We start from the raw sequence: 19,206 nt of genomic DNA, 5'->3' as shown, positions 1-19,206 counted from the left end.
CACCACAAATAACTAATCTGAGACAACTATGATCTGTAACCAGGTTCATTGTAAATTCTGACTTATTGATCTCACTGTTAAGAAGCAGAAAAATATCCCAATCAAAGCTTAAATTCTTTCTTCATCTGCAACATGTTCGTCTGGAGGTTTAAACTCATGTCCTCATACATAGACGGTCATTAAACTTTATCTCTCAGCAAAAACTCAGCTGAGTTCAGACTGTTTACACCACAGTTACACTCACAGATAACTGAGCTTTTTACCTGCCTGTCAGACAGCATCAAACCATAAACCTTCTTCATTCCGGACTGAGTGGTCCTACAGGGATCAGCTGTGAAGTCTGGCGGCCAGTGGCTGCTTGCTCCACTGCCACCACAGCAACTAACAAACTCCACAAATCCATTCAACAGCTCCACCATCCACAGTCAGACACACATGGCTGATTATTTACTGCTGAATTACAGTTAATAGCTCGCAACAATGGCTGATGCTGCTCCGGTGGGGTCCATGTCATTGGTTCGACAGCCCATTGGTTCGACATCCCATTAGTCCGACTGTCCGCGGTGCTGAACGGCTCGCGGCGGGCGTATGGTGCGCCGCGAAAGGCTTGAGGCGGAGCAGACTCACGGCTTATGTGTTTGTCACTTTCTTTTTCATTTTAACCCACACCATGATCTTTTCCTGACCCTAACCAAGTGATTTTTGTGCCTAAACCTAACCAGACCTTAACCACAGGGCATCATGATGATTTCGGAACGGACTTCGGAACAATGAGTTTAATATGGTCGGAACAATTGGATGTCGAACCAATGGGCTGTCGAACCAATGGGCAGTTCCCGCTCCGGTGTGAGTGTTTTTGGCTAACGAAACATCCTGGTGCAGACTATTTACTGGAGTTTCCCAGTCTGTTGCTCACGTGGCATTTAAAGGTAATTACAAGCATGACCGTTCTCAGCTTTCAATGTCCAATAGTCCATCTTTCTCGATCATTTTTATCAGGTCTCATCTTGTCAACAAATGAAGCATAGATTTCGTCTTTTTATTAAGATCTATTTTAAGCTCGTCATTGTTTTGTTTTCATCATGGAAAAAAGACCATGGACAAAAAATATTGTCAGTTTTTTGTTAGCGGAGTTAATACTGGGGGGTTGTGTCAGAAAAAACAGGACTCTTCCCAGGAGACCAGAGTCTGGAATTGTGTTACTTTGAGTGAACTTTTAGTCATTTGAGTTACAGTGTCACCATGTTTCATTTCCCGAAACCTAACCACAGTAACTTTGTTTGTCTAAACCTAACCTCCATAACTGTTAATTGCATGATTTAACTAATAAGGACGTAACATCATTCGTGGGGCACAGATTCTTAGGACATCATACAAACCATTCACCAGCAAAAGTAAAATCCAACCCCAGATGATGTTGTTGTTTGGTGTTTTGCCCCTCTCTTTTTTTTGGTGCTGTGTCGCTTGGATACCTGCTGCTTATGGTCTGGCCACGACTTCACCTGCAGGGGTACTCGTCCATAAACATCCTGTACATAGACAAGAAGAAAATACAGATAAAGGGCAGAATATCTGCAGAAAAATACGCCGTCACACCCTTAGTGGGTCATACGTGATAACTGAGGGGGACTACTTCTGTATGAGTGTACACATTGTTTTGTTTTTTAAAGGAAAATTATGTTAAAAACACAATCTGTTAAAAAATGTTTGCTGTTTTAGATTAGTTGTATGTTAATGTATTGCTCAGGGGATAGACTTGTCAAGTGTTTTCTTCTATGATGATGGCAGGCCTCATCCATAAACACAGATAAATATTGAAATACACTTTGTTTCTGTAATTGGTCAGTGGTGATGTATGATTTTATGTGTTCCTGTGTGTACTTTTACTATAATAAAGGTATACTGGGGCAAAATCTATATATAGCATTATTACAAAATAGTTTTTAATCGGTGGCATTCCTATGATATTCCTAGCATAAAATGTAGGCACCCAATACAGACAAAAACCAGTACAGAGGTGTTTTTAAGCTCCAGTGGTTGACTTCAATGGTTTTGAAATGACAGGCCACACTATAAATGAATCTGCTGCCCTCTTGTGGCTTAAAGTATGAACTACAGATACTTTTGAAAGCAGCTAGGTCATTTATTTAATCAGTACATGTAATATGAAAACAATTCAAGCATTTCAAACTGAGCATTAAATAAAAAACACAAATGGTGAATCCAGACCTCCAGCAGCAAAATCTGAAGTATGCCAGACTGATGAATCCTTTGCAGTCATTTCTCATGACCAAGTGACCACACTGAAATCAAAATGCAGAGGAAAAACGAGAAAATCAAAAAACATCCCTTACAACACATTTAAATGATGTAACATGTAGTAAAGGCATGGATCTATGCACATAGTAAATTTCAGAAGTCAAGCTGCTGAACAAGCTGCTGCCTCATAGCTCATCAAGCCTGGATTCCCCCAAAATCATATCATAGAACTTGTAATATTGTCATAATCAAATAACTTGTAATGCTGCTGTTACACATGTGGGTGCAATAACTGGCCCATTTTTTTGTTTTTCAGTTAAAATCGACGTATCGTTCGTTGACTTTGAGGTGGTCTCTCATCTTCTCTTTACTTAAATCTTCGTTCACAGTGTTGCCTCTCCCTCTTTTCAGGTCTCAGCTATATGCGAGTTTCATTCAGAGGCTTAAAATCAAATTTAAAGTCTCACTTCCAACCTGTTGTTTTCATGGCTAATTTTCAGGGTCAATTGACGCTCATTCGGAGGTAGTCGGTGGAGTGAAAAGCCCACTGTCATAAAAGTGGGGAGAGAAGTTCAAACCCTGATTTCCTTCTCACCTCTGGAGAGGGGTTTCAAAAGTAGGCCATCTGGCAGATTTAAGCTTAAAGGCTGTTAAAACCAGGGCCTTTGCACTTCAGCATGACCTGCCTGGTGAGCTAAAGACCAGTCATTTCGAGTCAAACTGGAAATAATGTCCCAAGTATTGATTGATGACACGGTGAGACTAAACCCTGTCATTAGCCAGTGGAGGTGATTTTTGGGGCATTGTCAGACCAAGTGTTTGGAGTCAGAAATATTCTCTCTGGTGCAAACGCTGGCACACTTTGAAAGAAAAGGAAACAGATGCATCTTTTTTTTTTCTTCTTCTAATGAGGGACAGGCATATTGGAAAAAACCATCCAGGAAAAAATAAGATCCATGTTGGACCACAACAATGTGTTTGTCGATAAAAATGTTCTAACTGTGAGCTACAGACAACTTCAGATCCATTCTGATCTTTTGTCTGGGTGAAAGTCAAATTAAACAACCTTCAAGTTCTCTACCAGTATTGTGGGTTTTTTTTTTTACATTTTTCAGTTAAACTTTCAGCTCCCTAATAAAAGAAGGCATCTCTAATTCCATTTGAGGAAGGATAGAGCTGCATGATATTTGGGGAAATACACAGTGATGACTGTCAGCCAGCAAACCATGCACCCTGAAGTCTCTGTCTGTGGTACTGTGAAAGTACCACAAAGCAACACAACAGTGGAATTTAAAGTCTATGACAACACATCTGAAGAGGTGATGGGGGAATCCTCAGCAGCATTACCAACTAAAACTGCCCAGTCCTCACATAGCCACCCTGCCTTGTCACCATGTGGCCGCTACAAATTCAGCTCAGTCCACCAATGCTGCTAGTAGCAGCATCGATTCAAATGAGAAAATGAACTCTACTGGCAGTAATCCACAGTTTGTTGGTCACCTTTACCTTATTGTTTAGACACAAGGAAAGTCCAGCTCATTCAACTTCAATCTTTAACCACATAATTAGCTCAAATATGTTAATCCTTTCTCCATTCGCCAGAAAATAAAATATTGGCATTGACATTTCAGCGAACCATGGATACATTACATAATTATGTGACAGCTATGTTAAAACATTTATTTTTCTTGGCACTACAGTGAAAGGTTGCCAAAAAACAACCACCTTTGGTACGCCTAAAAAAACTCTGTAAAAACAGTGAAATAAAACCAGGTTTGTTGTTTGTGGGTCTCAAACAGTGGTATGCAGCTTTGCAGCAATTGGCAGGCATCTCGTGTAGGTGTCAAGCCATTCACTCTCCCCTCCACCTCCTGATGACAAAGACAGCTCACAGCCAGACTACATCTCAAAATTAAGTCAATTCCCTATGAATAAAACTAGGTAAAATTCTCATGTATTAAGCAAAACCTTTATTATAGAAAAAGCAAAAGCCATCATCATGAAAGTTGATACATTCAATTAGTACAAAACTTCTTATAAAATAAGCAAAATCCTTAACTAAAAAAAGCATACACAAAATCCTTTTAATACAAATCAATTCAATTCCTCAAGCACAAAATAAAACAAAATTCTTATGGAATAAGCAAAATCCTTCATTAGAAAATTAAGCAAAATTCTTGAGACAGAAGAAAAATCCTTAATTACAAATGAAATGCTCATGATATTAAGAAATCCCTTAAGTACAGAAGTAAGTGAAATTCTTATGAAATAGCAAACTCCTAAACAAGCATATTCCTCAAAAGGACAGTTCACCCCAAAAATACAATATTGCTAGTTCACCTAGCACCACTGAGCTAGCTAACGTTACAGCTCAGCCAAGGATGATGCAAATATTGTTTACATCTCTTGCTGTCATGATGCTGTCATTAATGGTTAGTTACGTGCTTCCTTCTGCACAGTGATAAGGTTGGTGGGTGTTGTTCTTTAGAAAGGTACAGCGGTACAGGTAAGAGGAAAATATTGATTTTTAGGGTGAAATGCCCCTTTAATTACAAAAATAAGCAAATTCCTTAAGCATAAAAATTAAGCAACATTGTTATGGAGTAAGCAAAATCCTTAATTATAAAAATGAGCAAATCTGTTAATTACAAAATCAAGCAAGATTCTTATGAAATACATAAAATTCTGAAAGACATGTATGCCACATTCAGATATTAAGAAATTACAGCTATAGCTATTTGCTATGTACAGATGGAGTGGAGTAATGGCATCCTGACCAGAGAATGAATTCAAGCCCTTCATCATTATGTGTGTTGTCTGAGCTTCTCTGTCTTTTGTTTTGGTGGCCAGGCTGGCCACGTGTGCATGAGTGTCCCTTTCTTCATGTCCCATTGGGTAGCTAGTTGGGGCTACTCTGCACTGTGCTCATACTGGGCTTACCGCTGATAATGTAATGTTACAGAGAGAATATATGCCAGTGTTACACATTCATTTTGATTTAATACATAACATTCAGCCAACATTGTTCTTGATCGGCCCGGGTTGGTTTATCTATATCTGCTTGGTGCAGGTATTTGGTTTCAAGTCTAGTTTCCAACAGTGTTTGTGAGGCGTTTGTTAAAGATTTACGTGTTCAATAGGAACCAATGGGCTTGGAGTTAAGAGTCAGACAGGAAGTCAGAAAGTATAAAGAGACTAACACCTTGACGGTTTGGTCTTTCCATGATAAGAGTAAGGGCTCATTTAGGCTTAACGTTAAATATATATAGACACAATTGGAGTCTTCTGTCTGTACTCTGTGCTCGTATCTTTCGTATTTCTGCATGTTTTCTAAGAGCTTACGAATACAGATGAAAATGAGCTGTATTATCACCTGAAATTCTGGGGGCAGTGTAGTCAAGTGAGACACAGCCATAGGATATACAAAGACATTTTAAATGGCAGTGTGGAATGAACTGCTAATTCAGTGAAAATAATTCTCCGTCTGCAGGTCACAATGTAATAAATGGTCTCTCAGTAACGCTGCCTCTGTTGAAAGTTGCATTATTACAACTTCCTATGCCATCGTCATGTTGTCTGAAACTTTTGACCCTCTAGTGGATGTACCTATACCAACATGAAGGAATGTAAAATGTGGGCAGTGATGGTTACGTTTGAAATGAACTTTCTATTTTTGTACGTAAAGACAGTATAAATGAGCCTTAAGAGAAATTCCAGCCTTTTTTAAGGGAACATGCACATAAAACCGAGCTGATGGTGGGTTGTGTGTCAGCTGATAAATTCAACTGTGTATGAGATGATTTCCCTGGAAGTGCAACTCAGCTCCCTGTGCACCTTTCTCTTAAATCGGCCCTCCTTCAGCTGCAGAACCACCCTGGTTACAATAATCCAGCTCAATGTTCTCTTGTGTGGCCGCCCCCTGCCTCCTGCTGGCCTGGAGAGACATGACAGCACAAAGATTTGACTTTCTGCATCACTCGTCCCTTTGGTTCAGTAAACACAGACTGGGTGGTTCATTTCAGTCAGTCCTATAAACAATGGCCATGTGTCAGTACCTTACAATAGATACAAATGGCAGCGTTCACCAACACCATAGTCAGCAACAGGATGACCGCTCTGATAATAAAAGGTGTTGGGTCTGATACTGAAACACAAGGACAGTCATCACATCACATTACATATGAGAATAACAGCTTACACACAAACTGTGGTGACCTGAAATCTCAAATTTTACACTAAATATTTAGTTAATATTAAATGTATTTTATATCTTCATTGATTTTGTTCATATGTAACTATTATCCTGCTGGTCAAGATCCTCCTGATAGTTCTCCTTTTTATGCCTCCGCACAGGCATAATTTTTTCTGGTGGTCCATCTATACGTGTATATTCTCGTGAACACAGTATCTTAAGAACGCATGGAGGGAATTTGTTCAAATTTGGCACAAACGTCCACTTGAATGCCAGGAAACTTTATTAGATTTGGTGGTCAAAGATCAAGGTCACTCTGGCCCTGTTCATCTCATTCTTGTGAACATCTCACGAAGGCCTTGAGGGAATATCCTCAAATTTTGGCACAAACATCCACTTGGACTGATGGATGAATTGATAAGCATTTGGTAGTGAAAGATCTGTCTCATTCTTGTAAACGCTGTATCTCAAGATGGTCTTTCCTCAAATGTGGCACAGACATCTACTTGGCCTCAAGGATGAACTGACTGTCACTCTCATGAATGCAATATATGAAGAATGCCTTTAAAGAAAGGAATCAAACATCCACTTGGACTCAAACAAAATTTCACACAAATATCTGATAGAATCATATAATGAAGTAATGACATTTCATATCGAAAAGGTCAAAAGTCAGTTTCACTGAGACATCATAATGTTATCCAAAAACACTTTTCTGGCCATTATTCAACATAAGTTAGAAACAGAACAGGAGACATTTGGTCAGATGTTAAATTGGTCACACTAATCTTGGGTTTCCACCTTGAAACTGTGCTGAGTGTATAGATCTACTGTAATGTCAGATTAAATGTAGCTTCTTAGCAGCAACATCCGTTTTTGAAGCATTGTTAACTGTCTGAGTCTGTAACTGCAACTTCACTGGTGTGTGGAGGCATACAACCCCAAGGCGGTAATTCTAGTTTCTTGTTAAAGTCATTTTTTGTGGAGTTCATATTCATCTGATAAAGGCACCAAGGATGAGATGAGTACTCTGTTGTACAGGTTGAAATGAAACCGCCATGACTTTTAGTGAGACTTCTATGTGTGGACCAAAATGGTGTAACAACAACTAGAATATCTGGATCTCTTTTGAACCTCACTCATTACCTCTCCATTGAAAGCACCTTCTAGTGTGACCAATCACAGAAACGCCACCACGTCTGTCAGGGACAGGGGTAATAGAGCATAGACCGGGCCCCTAGGAGGTGCGCCGGGTTTTCAAACCAATTTTCACAATGGCCAATTTGTCACATTGTCCCCTGTGGAAAAAAAACCTTTTCCCATTGAACATGGCAAAAGAGACATCTGTAAATCAGTGGATTAATTTCTTTGACCGCCACAACCTCCACAAAATAACTTGTTTCACTATCAGAATTTGATCAAACTGGTCCAATAACATTTGGAAGAGCCGCACCATTGAATCGTGTTATTCCTATTCAAGTTAGCAGAGCGCTAAACTGGTAATAGCTGGCTTGACCAGCAGTTGACCTTTTTTGGCTTCATGTACAGCTGAGCAACATTTATTCACCTCAATCACTGTATTCAGTTTTCTTTAAACATCCATGGTGTAGACAATCTTCCATTCTCACTCTCTTCACCCTGAAGATCACCAGCTCCTCTGCTGTCCTGAACACTTCTACTTCAAACTGTTCACCAACATGGCTGTTGAGGTCTTACCCAAATGTCAATAATCTCATAGGGTAAATATGTTTGTGAAGTTAGGTTGTTGGGGCTCAGGAGGTGGAGCTGTTTGTTCACTAATCACAGGGTTAGTGGTTTGAGCCTTCTGGTCACACGTTGATGTGTCATTGGGCAAGAAACTAAACCCCCAAACTGCCCCAGCAGCCTGCATGGTAGCACGCTGCCATCAGTGTGTGAATGCAAATGGAAGCCAAACTGTAAGGTGCTTTGAATAAAATTGTTATATGCAGTCCAATAACTAACTAATAGCTAACAAACATCAAGTTAGCAGCATAACATGCATTGGACACTGTTGTCAGCTAATCATTTTCAGACAGTTTGGAAGGACTCACTTTTTCAAACCTGCATGTAAACAGTCAGTAACATTTCACTTTCTCTGTAGCTTACCTGAGATGGTGAGAGAGAGCAACTGGCTTTCAAATAAGATGTCATGAGACAAAACATAGACACAGCTGTAGTTTCCTTGGTGGGCAGACTCTGCAGAATGGAACAGGAAATGGCCAGAGTGATTGACAGCTGGCTGGGTGTAGTTGCGTGTTGAGTTGGAAGAAGTGAAAGTAAGCAGGAAGAAGCCTCCTGGGTACTCTGGCTGGATGGAGCAGCTGATGGTGAAATTTGAGCCCCTAAACACCTGAAACCCCTGCTGCTGGGCCTGGGAGATCCCATCCACGTTGGACGACACAGAGATGTTAGGCTGCAACAGCAGGTCTGTGAACACAGAGAGATGATGAGAGGTCACATTCAGCCTCTGTTCACCAAATGGCACCTGAAAAAGGAAGTGATTTCACAGATCTGACAAAAAGACAGGAAACACTTGGAGGAACCTGTTTGTCTGTCTGTCTGGTAAAGCTTAGCAATCTTTAGTGGGTTTGAAGCTTCAGGAAACAAGCCGATTTCTCATTACTTTTAGGAAGTCATTGTCCTGGAGTAAAGCATTTTTACTATCGGAACTGTTATTTTGTTCATGTGATGGCTGATAAAACAGATTTATCAAAAAATGTGCTACTTCTGCTCTGATGCCACCACCTCTCGCATAGCTTATCAGCACTGAAGGCTGCCCTGCCACAGAGATGAATGCAGCCTCGAGCAACATCAGAGCTAATCTGATGTTGCAAAAAACAGAGTCTGAGGTGTATAAGTATGAGAACTGCAAGGAGAGGACAACAGAGTGACACAGCGCCTGAATGCAGGTGACAGAAGTGACAAATTTATCATGAACTATTATATATAACTAACACAGTTGATTACTGACAATACAGACATTTCATACACCAGACGTGTGCAACACAGACTTGATAATGCACATTCAGTCTACGATGGACATTCATATGAGTCAGCATCACATTTATTATTGTTAGGAAAGGTTTGCCATCTGCTAGTCTAATTTATGCAATGTAAAATACCATAGCCTAATGCTAATAACATTAGCATGTTGTATCTGTGGGGAAAATATGTCCAGCAAAAGACAATTGTTTTGTAAGCGAACTTTCTAAGTTTAAATAGAGCCAAATTAGTACCTTTTTTTACAGTACCGTTGCTATTAAGGCATGTTTTATGTGTGATTTAGGTGTGTTAGTTGAATCATCAAACTGTAGTGAACTTCAGAAAACTCAACACAGTGGCACAGAAACCCCATCACCGACTAAGGTTTTGGAGGTGTAATTACAGAGCAACGCATAGGTCACTTGTATAGGCTACGGTGTCAACTCTGCATAGATGCTGCATGTGCTCCTCGGGTGGCCTCAGATTCTAAATTGTGAAATAACTCATCTGACATTGGTGTGTTCATGAGCTTTAAGTTGCAATATGTAAACAATAAGGACATTACAAAGAATATTTGTCATGTTTTATATAGTGTGCATGACCTGACATGACTCTGACCAAATTTGGGTAGGTGAGGAGAAGCAGTTGGTCCCAGAACTGGTTATCAGAATTACAGGAAACAGCAGCTTAAGTGACAGGAAACACTTTTAATTGTGAGTATTGTTTGTCAAACACTATAAATTGTCAAGATGTACCAATTCTTGGCTTTCTCATAAGTAAACCCTCAAATGTCCAATCCTATGTGTTTTGAATCTCTTAATTCAACAACATTCATTGGTCAGAAAAAGGTGATACTCGATTGAAGCTTTAAATTGCAAAGTTATATACCACTGTGCTGTACCAGCACATCCCCTAAAACTAGGCCTACTGAAATACCTGAATAATACTAACATAAGTTTTAAACTAATCTAGGTTGCTCTGTGTGGTTGCTCCATGTTGGCATTGTGGAGTTTGTGTTATGCTTAATTTTGACACTAATATTTTCATTTTTGCTGCAAATGTATGTCATTTCCAAAAATCAGTTTGTGGTCTCCTGGACTGTAAAAATCAGTATCAGAATCTGCCCTGAAAAAAACATATTGGTCAGTCCCTATCCTGAATAGCTTAACAGTTCAATACCAAAGCACTGACTGTCACTGTGACAGAGGAAAAAACACACTGGAAACACGACTGTCATGAATAATGTTACAGATGATGTCACTGATGGGATTACCTGCGCAGGTGAGATTCAGGTTTAGGAGAGAGAGATTTATTGTTTTACAGTATCTTCGAGGAGATCCAAACGAAACACAGTCAGCGTGTGTCCTCATCCAAGATGTGATGAATAACCTCTCTCTATGTCCTACAGAAACAGCAGAGCCACAGTACAGCGCTCTGCAGGCAAAGTCTGCTTCCTTCAGGGTCCAGCCAAGGTCACTAACTTTTTTCCAGTCTCCCTGTTTCACCTCCAGGTAACCTGCACAGCGACTGTCTCCTCCCACCAACCTGACAGGATCTGAACAGAACCAAGAGACTCATCAGTCACAAAATAAAGTGAGTTTCATTGGAATAGAAATTAACCACATCAAAAAGCCCTTTTACACTGCCTCATCAACGTGGAAATTTCATGTTGTTAGGCCGCCTCACCATTCTGTATAAAAGGTACAATCGAAGAATGGGGGGCAGAGTTGTCTGGCCTCTGAGCTGGGAACAGAGGTAGTAAAAGTGTCAAAATGATGTCTGTATAAACGGGACATCGTCAGGACAGGAGCATGGGCAGAAAGGTGTGATGTTTTGAAGACGTATTTTGTGTGTGACCCACCGCGGGAGATTTAAAAAGTAGCTGTTAGCTGCTAGCTGTTAGCAATGAGCGGCAAACTAAAAGAAGGAGAACAACAGCCAAAAATGTCAGCAAATTGGGAAAACATGAGGTCTGGGGGCTCTTTACCCTCCATGCAGAGAATGAGATCAGCCGCCATGTAACAGAGATGGTAAATGGCTGTTATGATGCCAACGTTGTTTGCTCTATGTAAAAATGCAAAGGCGTCATGAAGAAGGGACTTTGTAGCATCCCTAAAGTGCGATCCCTGTGTAAAAGGGCTTCTACCTAAGCAGGTGAGTCCAACAGCGTTGCCAGGTGAGCAGGTGTTTCTAGCTGGGCCTGAGCTTCCACAGTCCAGAAGAGCGGACTCATGACCCCCACACTGGAACTCTTTGGTCCACACTGGATCCTCCTCTTCGCCATAGAGCGCCCCCTGAAAGAATAAAGGAGACCCACAGCCAAGCTCCCTACAGACCACCTCTGCATCCTGCTGGTCAAAGTCAGTCTCACACACTGAGGACCACTGCTGGTTTGACTTCACCTCCAGTCTGCCTGAACACAGACTAGGCCCATTCACCAGCCTGACAGATTCTGCAAAAAAAAAAAAAAAAAACACCAGACACAAAATAAAAAGATTGTGGCCAGAGCCTGCTGCCAGATAAATCTGCCTGACTGAGATAAGGTCAGTTGATTGTTTTAACCCTTGTACTGCTTCCCCAGACATTTTTTAAAAAAAAATAACATTTTTTTCATGGGCCTTTTATATTTTTTTATGACTACTGCTTGTTTTTAGTACAGTATTTTAGTGGTTTAACTTATTGTCTTTTAGTGTCTACACATCTACAACACTAGTGAGTTTTAGTACTGTAACTATTTTAATTTTTGTAATGAATTATTTTTCTAACTTGAACTAGACTCCTTGGTTATTTCAGTTTTGCTCGCCACCCGATTTCAAAATCTAGGCAGTTCATACAACTCTGTCAAGGCTGTCAGAGAAATCCTGCTACCATTCTAGCTAGTGCATGTGAGACATACTGTCATAAATTATGTCATGGATGATGTCTCTGATGGGTTTACCTGAGCAGGTGAGATGTACAACGTTGTAAGAAGAATTTGAAATTGCACACTCCCTGAGAGGAGATCCTGACTGAACACAGTCAGGATCAATGACCCACACAGATCTTTCTAAATACCCCTTTCCCCGTCCTACAGAAACAGCAGAGCCACAGTTCAGGTCTTTGCAGGCAAAATCTGCTTCCCTCAGGGTCAAGTCATCCACTAGTCTCCAGACTCCATCATGCTTCACCATAAGGTAACCTTCACAGTGACTGTCTCCTCCATCCAACCTGACAGGATCTAAACAAAAACAAGAAACTCAACGGCAACAGAATATAGCAAGTTTCATTTCAACAGAAATGAACCAAATCAAAGCTTGCACTCTTCTTCTACCTAAGCAGGTGAGTCCAACAGCGCTGCCAGGTGAGCAGGTGTTTCTAGCTGGGCCTGAGCTTCCACAGTCCAGAAGAACAGACTCATGACCCCCACACTGGAACTCTTTGGTCCACACTGGAGCCTCTACCTCTCCATAGAGCGCCCCCTGGAAGACTAAAGGAGACCCACAGCCAAGCTCCCTACAGACCACCTCTGCATCCTGCTGGTCAAAGTCAGCTTCACACACTGAAGACCACTGCTGATTAGACTTCACCTCCACTCTGCCTGAGCACAGATGAGACCCATTCACCAGCCTGACAGAATCTGCAGAGATAATAGGAGATAAAATAGAGAGATAAAAAAACACCATACACAAAATAAAAAGATTTCATAAAATAACAATTCAGTGAATCAAACTTGACTCAGCACAATTCAGACATGAGATTATCATTAACATCAGAGCATGTCTGAGCCTTGGCAGACCAAGCCATCGATCTGCCATGAGTTGCCATCAGTGAGCATCTAATCTTGGTGGTGTGTCCTGCACCTTTTGGCACTAATTGGCCCTTGTCAACTTTTTTGGCTGATAATGCATGTTGAATCGGAGAAGGCAGAACCCATCACTCTGGTTGACATCTCAGTTCAGAGCATGAGAAGAGTAACAGAGATCTAAACAAACCTGTTATATTAGGTAAGACTATGTTTTTATCCATTGAGCTCTTCAGCATCAGCAATGGTTTGTAACAGTTTATCGTTTGCTAGCACACAGTAAATATCCTTTGCTCTTTCAACATCAGGTTGTGTTGTCAATGTGCTAACTGGCTTATGAGCATCTTGAATCCATTCTGTCGGTCTAACGGTTTCCCTTCTTATGACTAATACAGATTACCGCTGCCTGCTGCTATTGAGAGTTATTTCCACTCATGCAAGCAAGGAACACATGCACTAGTTGGCCATTGGCTTTAGTCTTTGCAGTGTTTTCATTTGCAACTTTCTGGCCACTAGTTCTTTGATGTCAGTTTGGTGCGTCTGGGCCTTAACACCACAGACTACAGCAATTTTACAATTAATGTGAAGATGGCACCAAAGATAGCTGTCATATCTCAAGCTCTGTTTTTTTCTTGCTCTATTTTCTTATTCATTTTTTACTTTTTCACAACATACACACAGCACAAGTGAGTCCTTTCATAATTTTGCACATCAGATGGTTGGTGGAAAGCACTTTATAACCATAACCAATGAACAATAGGGAACATCCAAGGCTTGGATTACCTGTTGCCTTACCTGGAACACGGAGGAGACAAAGGAACCAAGGGTCAGGGATCAGGCTGAGAAAACCACTCTTTTATTTTTCTACTAAATGTTCAATCACTGGATAATAAGCGTGGTGTGCTAAGGAGCAGGATGGCTTTTATATATATTTTGGTTCATCCTCCAGCAGTCATAACAGCGACGAGACAATGCACGTAATGATGTAGTACGCTAGTATATAAAGTATCCTGTGCTAGTGATGTAGGTGAGGTGTCATGTGACGTATGTTGGTAACAAACAGTAATTTTTAGCCTAACCACGGAATTGTGTAGTCTAAATTTAAGGACTTTTTTGTTTGTTTATTTTGAAAAGAGACTGTATACATTTAACGAGTGGAAACTGTACACATTGTGTGAAACCAGAAAAAAGTGTGAAAAATGTATTTCAAAAAGACCCAATGCACATAACAAACATAAATTGAAGCACAGTCCCTCAGCGTCCAAAAGAGACACTGGAGGGGTACTGGAGCGTCAGTATTTGATGAGTTGGGAGTCAGAATGTGTCAGCCCACCTGAGCAGTTGAGATCCACGGAGGAGGAAGAGATCCATGATATTTTACAATCACTCAGAGCAAAACCAGAACGAACACAGTCAGAGCCGATCGCCCACACAGATTCCAGTGAGGACAACTTTCGCGATCTCATAGAAATAACAGAGCCACAGTCCATCTCACTACACATAATATCTGCTTCCCTGAGGGTCCACTGAAAGCCAGCTTTAACGTCACTCACTGGTCTCCATTCACCCTTATGTTTCACCTCCAGCGTTCCTGCACAGTGACTCTTTCCTCCCACCAACCTGACAGACTCTAAACAAAAACAAGACAATCATCAGAAAAAAAAGTGTCTTTAATCAAGAAAAGCTTAAACTTATAGTACTTTTACTTCTCTGTTTACCTGTTGAGTTGTGATTTTCTTTAGCCTGGAGTCCTGAGGAGAAGATCAGATGATAAACATCAGTATAAAGTAGCATTTTCTTTGGAGCACAGCCATGGACAGAACAAACACTTTCAGGTTGTTTTGAAAAGAATTTTCAAGCAGCTCTGAAACACCTCAGGAAATTTACTCTGGAGTCATTTTTACTGGTTTACTATAGGTGAGATGAACCTGTGACTATACAGAGAACATCTCAGTTTATATAGAGTTAAAGGAATAGTCAACACTTTATAAAAATTGTTTATTGATTTCAGTTTATCATAGTGCAACATCCTAAAAGGAGTCTCTGCTCATGTTAGAGATTAAAAGAGTTTTAAAAGTTTTGATAGCAACTATTAAGTAACTAAGGTAACTGGTTGCCAAGCAGAAATCAGTTGAATTTTTCCCTAGCCAGGAAAACCCAGAGGGACCACATCACAGGGAAAAAAGATGCCTCCAGTTCACACCATCGCCTGTCACCTGACTCCTATACCCACCTGTGAACCTCATTTTCTCATCAGTAACTACAGTAATTTATACTGTTGGTAGAATTGTGTCAATTCCCAGTTTTAACTGTTACTGTTACTGTTCGAGCTTAAACCAGTTATGGCTAAACTGAACCAGCACTCCAACACATTCTGGCAAATTAAAAAGTAGTCTACGTTAGCACCCTATACTGATGCCACCACAGCGCTAAATCCAACTCATAAAGCATTATTAGTAAGTTAGCAGGCAAGCTGTGTTTGTTTACTTGAAAGTTCACGTTTTTGAGGTGACAAGAGGAGATATGGTAGTTAGTCTCTCAAGAAAACTTTGCCACTGTGACAACATTTTGGATTCGTTGCCAATGACAGCAGTGTCCAAACTGGATGCAAGCGCAATTTTGAGCTTAACTTTTGTTGTTTCTTTTTATTTCGGTCACTCGCCTTTATAGCAATGCAATTAATGAGGAACAGCTGTCTCATGAAGTTACAATGAGGAATTATCTATATGAAACTTCCTGATTTTACTACAGAAACTTAATAAGGTGGCAGCTGGCTAGAGGGAGATCGCCAGGGAGCTGAAAGTTTCTGGTAAGGTAAATGACTATTGCTAATACAAAGCTAGGCTACTTGATGTTAAATTGTATGTCCTTTGCAGTAAATATGAAAATATAAAACATTTATTTTTTTGTTTTTAAAAGTAAGGTTACAAATATAGGAAGATGGCAAGTAGGCTAGTAGACAAGTAGGCTGATCTGGAGTGCATAGCTAATAGTTACGTGTTTTTTTACAGACATAACAGAAGAAGATATTTATGAATTTAAAGTGGACAGGGATGCTATGAGATAGTCAGACCCTTGTTTTCTGTTGGAACACAATGTCATTATGTTCCACTCCAGGGCCGCTGCTGAGTCAGGTGGAAGGTTAACTATTGCAAAATATTTATGTGAGTTACTAATGACTTACTTTGTCACTTTTTGACCTATCCACCCAACACCTGTGATATCTGCTAGTAAGCTTACCTGAATCCATCCGACCCAGGGTTGTAGGTTGACCCACACATCACTAGTTCACCAGGTTTTGGCCAGCCTATCACAGCTCCTGTGCCTCAGAACACCTCTGTCCAACTATCCCTTCCCTTGGGTGACCTCTCTGCACTTCCTATTACACAACACTCATAACCATATATATTAACCACATTAGCAGCAGCTCCTGGTTGTCTTGTATCTCTCTGTCATTTCCCTTCCCTTTGTTAAATTGATCCTTTAAAGATGATACAGTCTGTGGACTGCAGTTAAATTCTCTGAGCTGCATTTTGTGGAACACTCTAACTTTAATTTGATAAGAAGCTGCTAACTTATCATAGGTCAAAGGACTGTGGTGTATGTGACCATGACAACTAAGGCAGACCGAGCTATTACTATCAGATGAATGCTGTCTAATTATTTCTGACAGATGTGTTAACATCAGCAGAGCATCATTCAGAGGAACCTGAATTACAGCTGCAACTAGCAATTACATTCACCCTTGATTTAGCTACCATTTATGTTTTTCAAGTAATAAATCACTGAGTCTATAAAACATCAGTAAAGAGTGAAATATTTGCAGTCCATGTTATCAGAGTCCAAGGTGACATCTTTGAAATGTCTTGTTCTATCGGACCAACAGTCCAAAGATAGAGATATTCAATTGATATGAATCTCTGCAGACAGCTCAGATCTGTCGATTCCTTTTAAATTCCTTCTTACTTCTGAATTGCTGTGTGTGTGTGTGTGTGTGTGTGTGTGTGTGTGTGTGTGTGTGTGCGTCGTCCCATGGATTTCAATGCACTCTATTTTCTTGTACCGTTTCAGTCTGTCTTTTTATGTCTCTTTGTAATATTTTAATTTTTCTTTTGTTATTTCTTCTTTTGCCCACCTCAGGGACTGCAGATGGAAACTAGCTAAAAAGCTATAATCTGGTGCAGTGCATCTTTACTCTGTTGAGTTCAATGTTCTCTGCACATGGTCCCTGATTTAAAAAAAAAAAAAAAAGAATCCAAACATCATCCCTAAAACTTGCAGGAAAATGATCATCGGAAATGTGTTTCAGTATGTTGTCTCTTTGTGAGGTTTGTACTTGAACCCATTGGTCCATCTGAGATCATTACTGAATGTAAATGCATCGACTGGATGTTTCAGGAACAATAATTTTGTAAAAATACAATCATATCTGAAAGATTATAACTCAAATGTTACCAAATTTTCAATGTCCATTCTTGCTTTTTTTCTTTTCTTCCTGCAAGGCTTTGACATGATGTATGTGCATGGGTGATGGTGCTGTCTGTGAGCAGTGTGGTCTCTGATTTACTCAAAGATCAATATTTGAATAATCACACATCATCTTTAAAGTCCTACCTGAGCTCCACAGCAACAGCAGCAGCATCAACAAGTGATCCATGTCCAGGTAGACAGTCTTTCTGCCCATCTGTCCGTCTGTCCGTTAGTCTGCTCTCTGCTCTCTCCTGACAATCACATGAGCTCATCCTCAGTGTCTATTTGAATACAGGAAAAGGTGGAGCCCATGACTATATTACACCAGTTTTAGCTTCACTGGCTCCGGATTTATGTCAGGTCAAATTTTAATGGGCTTCTGATGACTTACAAAACTGTAAATGGGAACACCCCCTCACACCTATCTGACCTCCTTAAACCTTCACTCCTTTGGACTTTCCTTTCCTCTGGACTAACCTCCCTATGGACATCAGAAAGTCTTTAAATTGAAACTTAAAAACAAGTGTTAATATTGGCAGCTATTTTTGATTTTAGTCTTAGACTTTAGACAAAAAAAAATCCTTTTTAGTTTTAGTGTCATTTTTAGCCTTCATTGTTTTAGTATAATTTCAGTCAATGAAAAACTCAAATCTTGTTGAGTCTTTTTAAGGTGCCCACAACTGCAGCATGGATGTACTAAAGCAGCTAGATGATAACAGTAAATATTTGTTGTGCTGTGCTGTTGGTCAAATGATAGATATGAGCTGATAGATATCTTAACTGACAGCCACTGACGGTGACAGCAGGAAATGGTGGTCATCGTCATATGCGTGAGGAGTGTATGACAGATGGTATGATAAATAAATTACAGGCCTAAGCATGCAAAAGTATACTTGTTCTGGCTGAACATCACTTTTATTCTTTTTCTTCTTTTCTCTTTAAATTAATTTTATTATGCTGATACAGGTATTAGAAATAGGAATAAAGGCGACAGGTTGTATTAAATCTTGAAATTTCATTTAGACTTATTTTTCCTACACATTTACAAAATTGCAATTCTCCAGCAGAGTTTTTGACAGGTTTAAAGGATGATTTATGAGCACACACTTACTGATCATCATTTCAAAAGCCCAAAATCCTAAACTTTGAGACCATAAATAACTAACCTGAGACAACTAGACAGCTTACTTTGTACTTGAGTACACTGTAAACTCTGACTTATCAATCTCACTTTTAAGAAACGGAAAAATTACCCCTCACAGAGTCAGTGGTTAATACTGGATTTGTTGCTCTGTCAGAGAAAACTCCACCACTCTTCCAAGTCTGAGTGGAGTCCTTTGGGGATCAGCAGATGTAAAGTCTGGCAGCTGCTCGCTCTGCTGCAGTTTATTGGCACACACAGAGCTAGCTGCTAATAGCCACCACTGCAACTAAAACACTCCACAAATCCATTCAACAGCTCCACAATCACAGTCAGACATACGGCTGCTTATTTACCACC

At 40.2% G+C, this 19,206-nt stretch overlaps 1 protein-coding gene across 1 annotated transcript; it reads right to left on the bottom strand.

The window, feature by feature from the left end:
• Positions 1 to 4,263: 4,263 nt before the first annotated feature.
• On the bottom strand, positions 4,264 to 17,892 carry LOC144458735 (scavenger receptor cysteine-rich type 1 protein M130-like). Its single transcript, XM_078161972.1, has 9 exons — positions 17,850 to 17,892; positions 14,954 to 14,986; positions 14,569 to 14,865; positions 12,393 to 12,671; positions 11,601 to 11,906; positions 10,728 to 11,009; positions 8,579 to 8,899; positions 6,315 to 6,397; positions 4,264 to 6,193 (listed from the first exon to the last, which is right to left on the bottom strand). Exons 1-9 carry the CDS (start codon positions 17,890 to 17,892, stop codon positions 6,101 to 6,103), a joined length of 1,737 nt encoding a protein of 578 aa, XP_078018098.1. The 3' UTR covers positions 4,264 to 6,100.
• Positions 17,893 to 19,206: the final 1,314 nt, after the last annotated feature.

This window comes from Epinephelus lanceolatus, chromosome 19, assembly GCF_041903045.1.
Source record: "Epinephelus lanceolatus isolate andai-2023 chromosome 19, ASM4190304v1, whole genome shotgun sequence".
Lineage (NCBI taxonomy): Eukaryota > Metazoa > Chordata > Actinopteri > Perciformes > Serranidae > Epinephelus > Epinephelus lanceolatus.
This window is presented reverse-complemented; position numbering and strand designations above follow the sequence as displayed.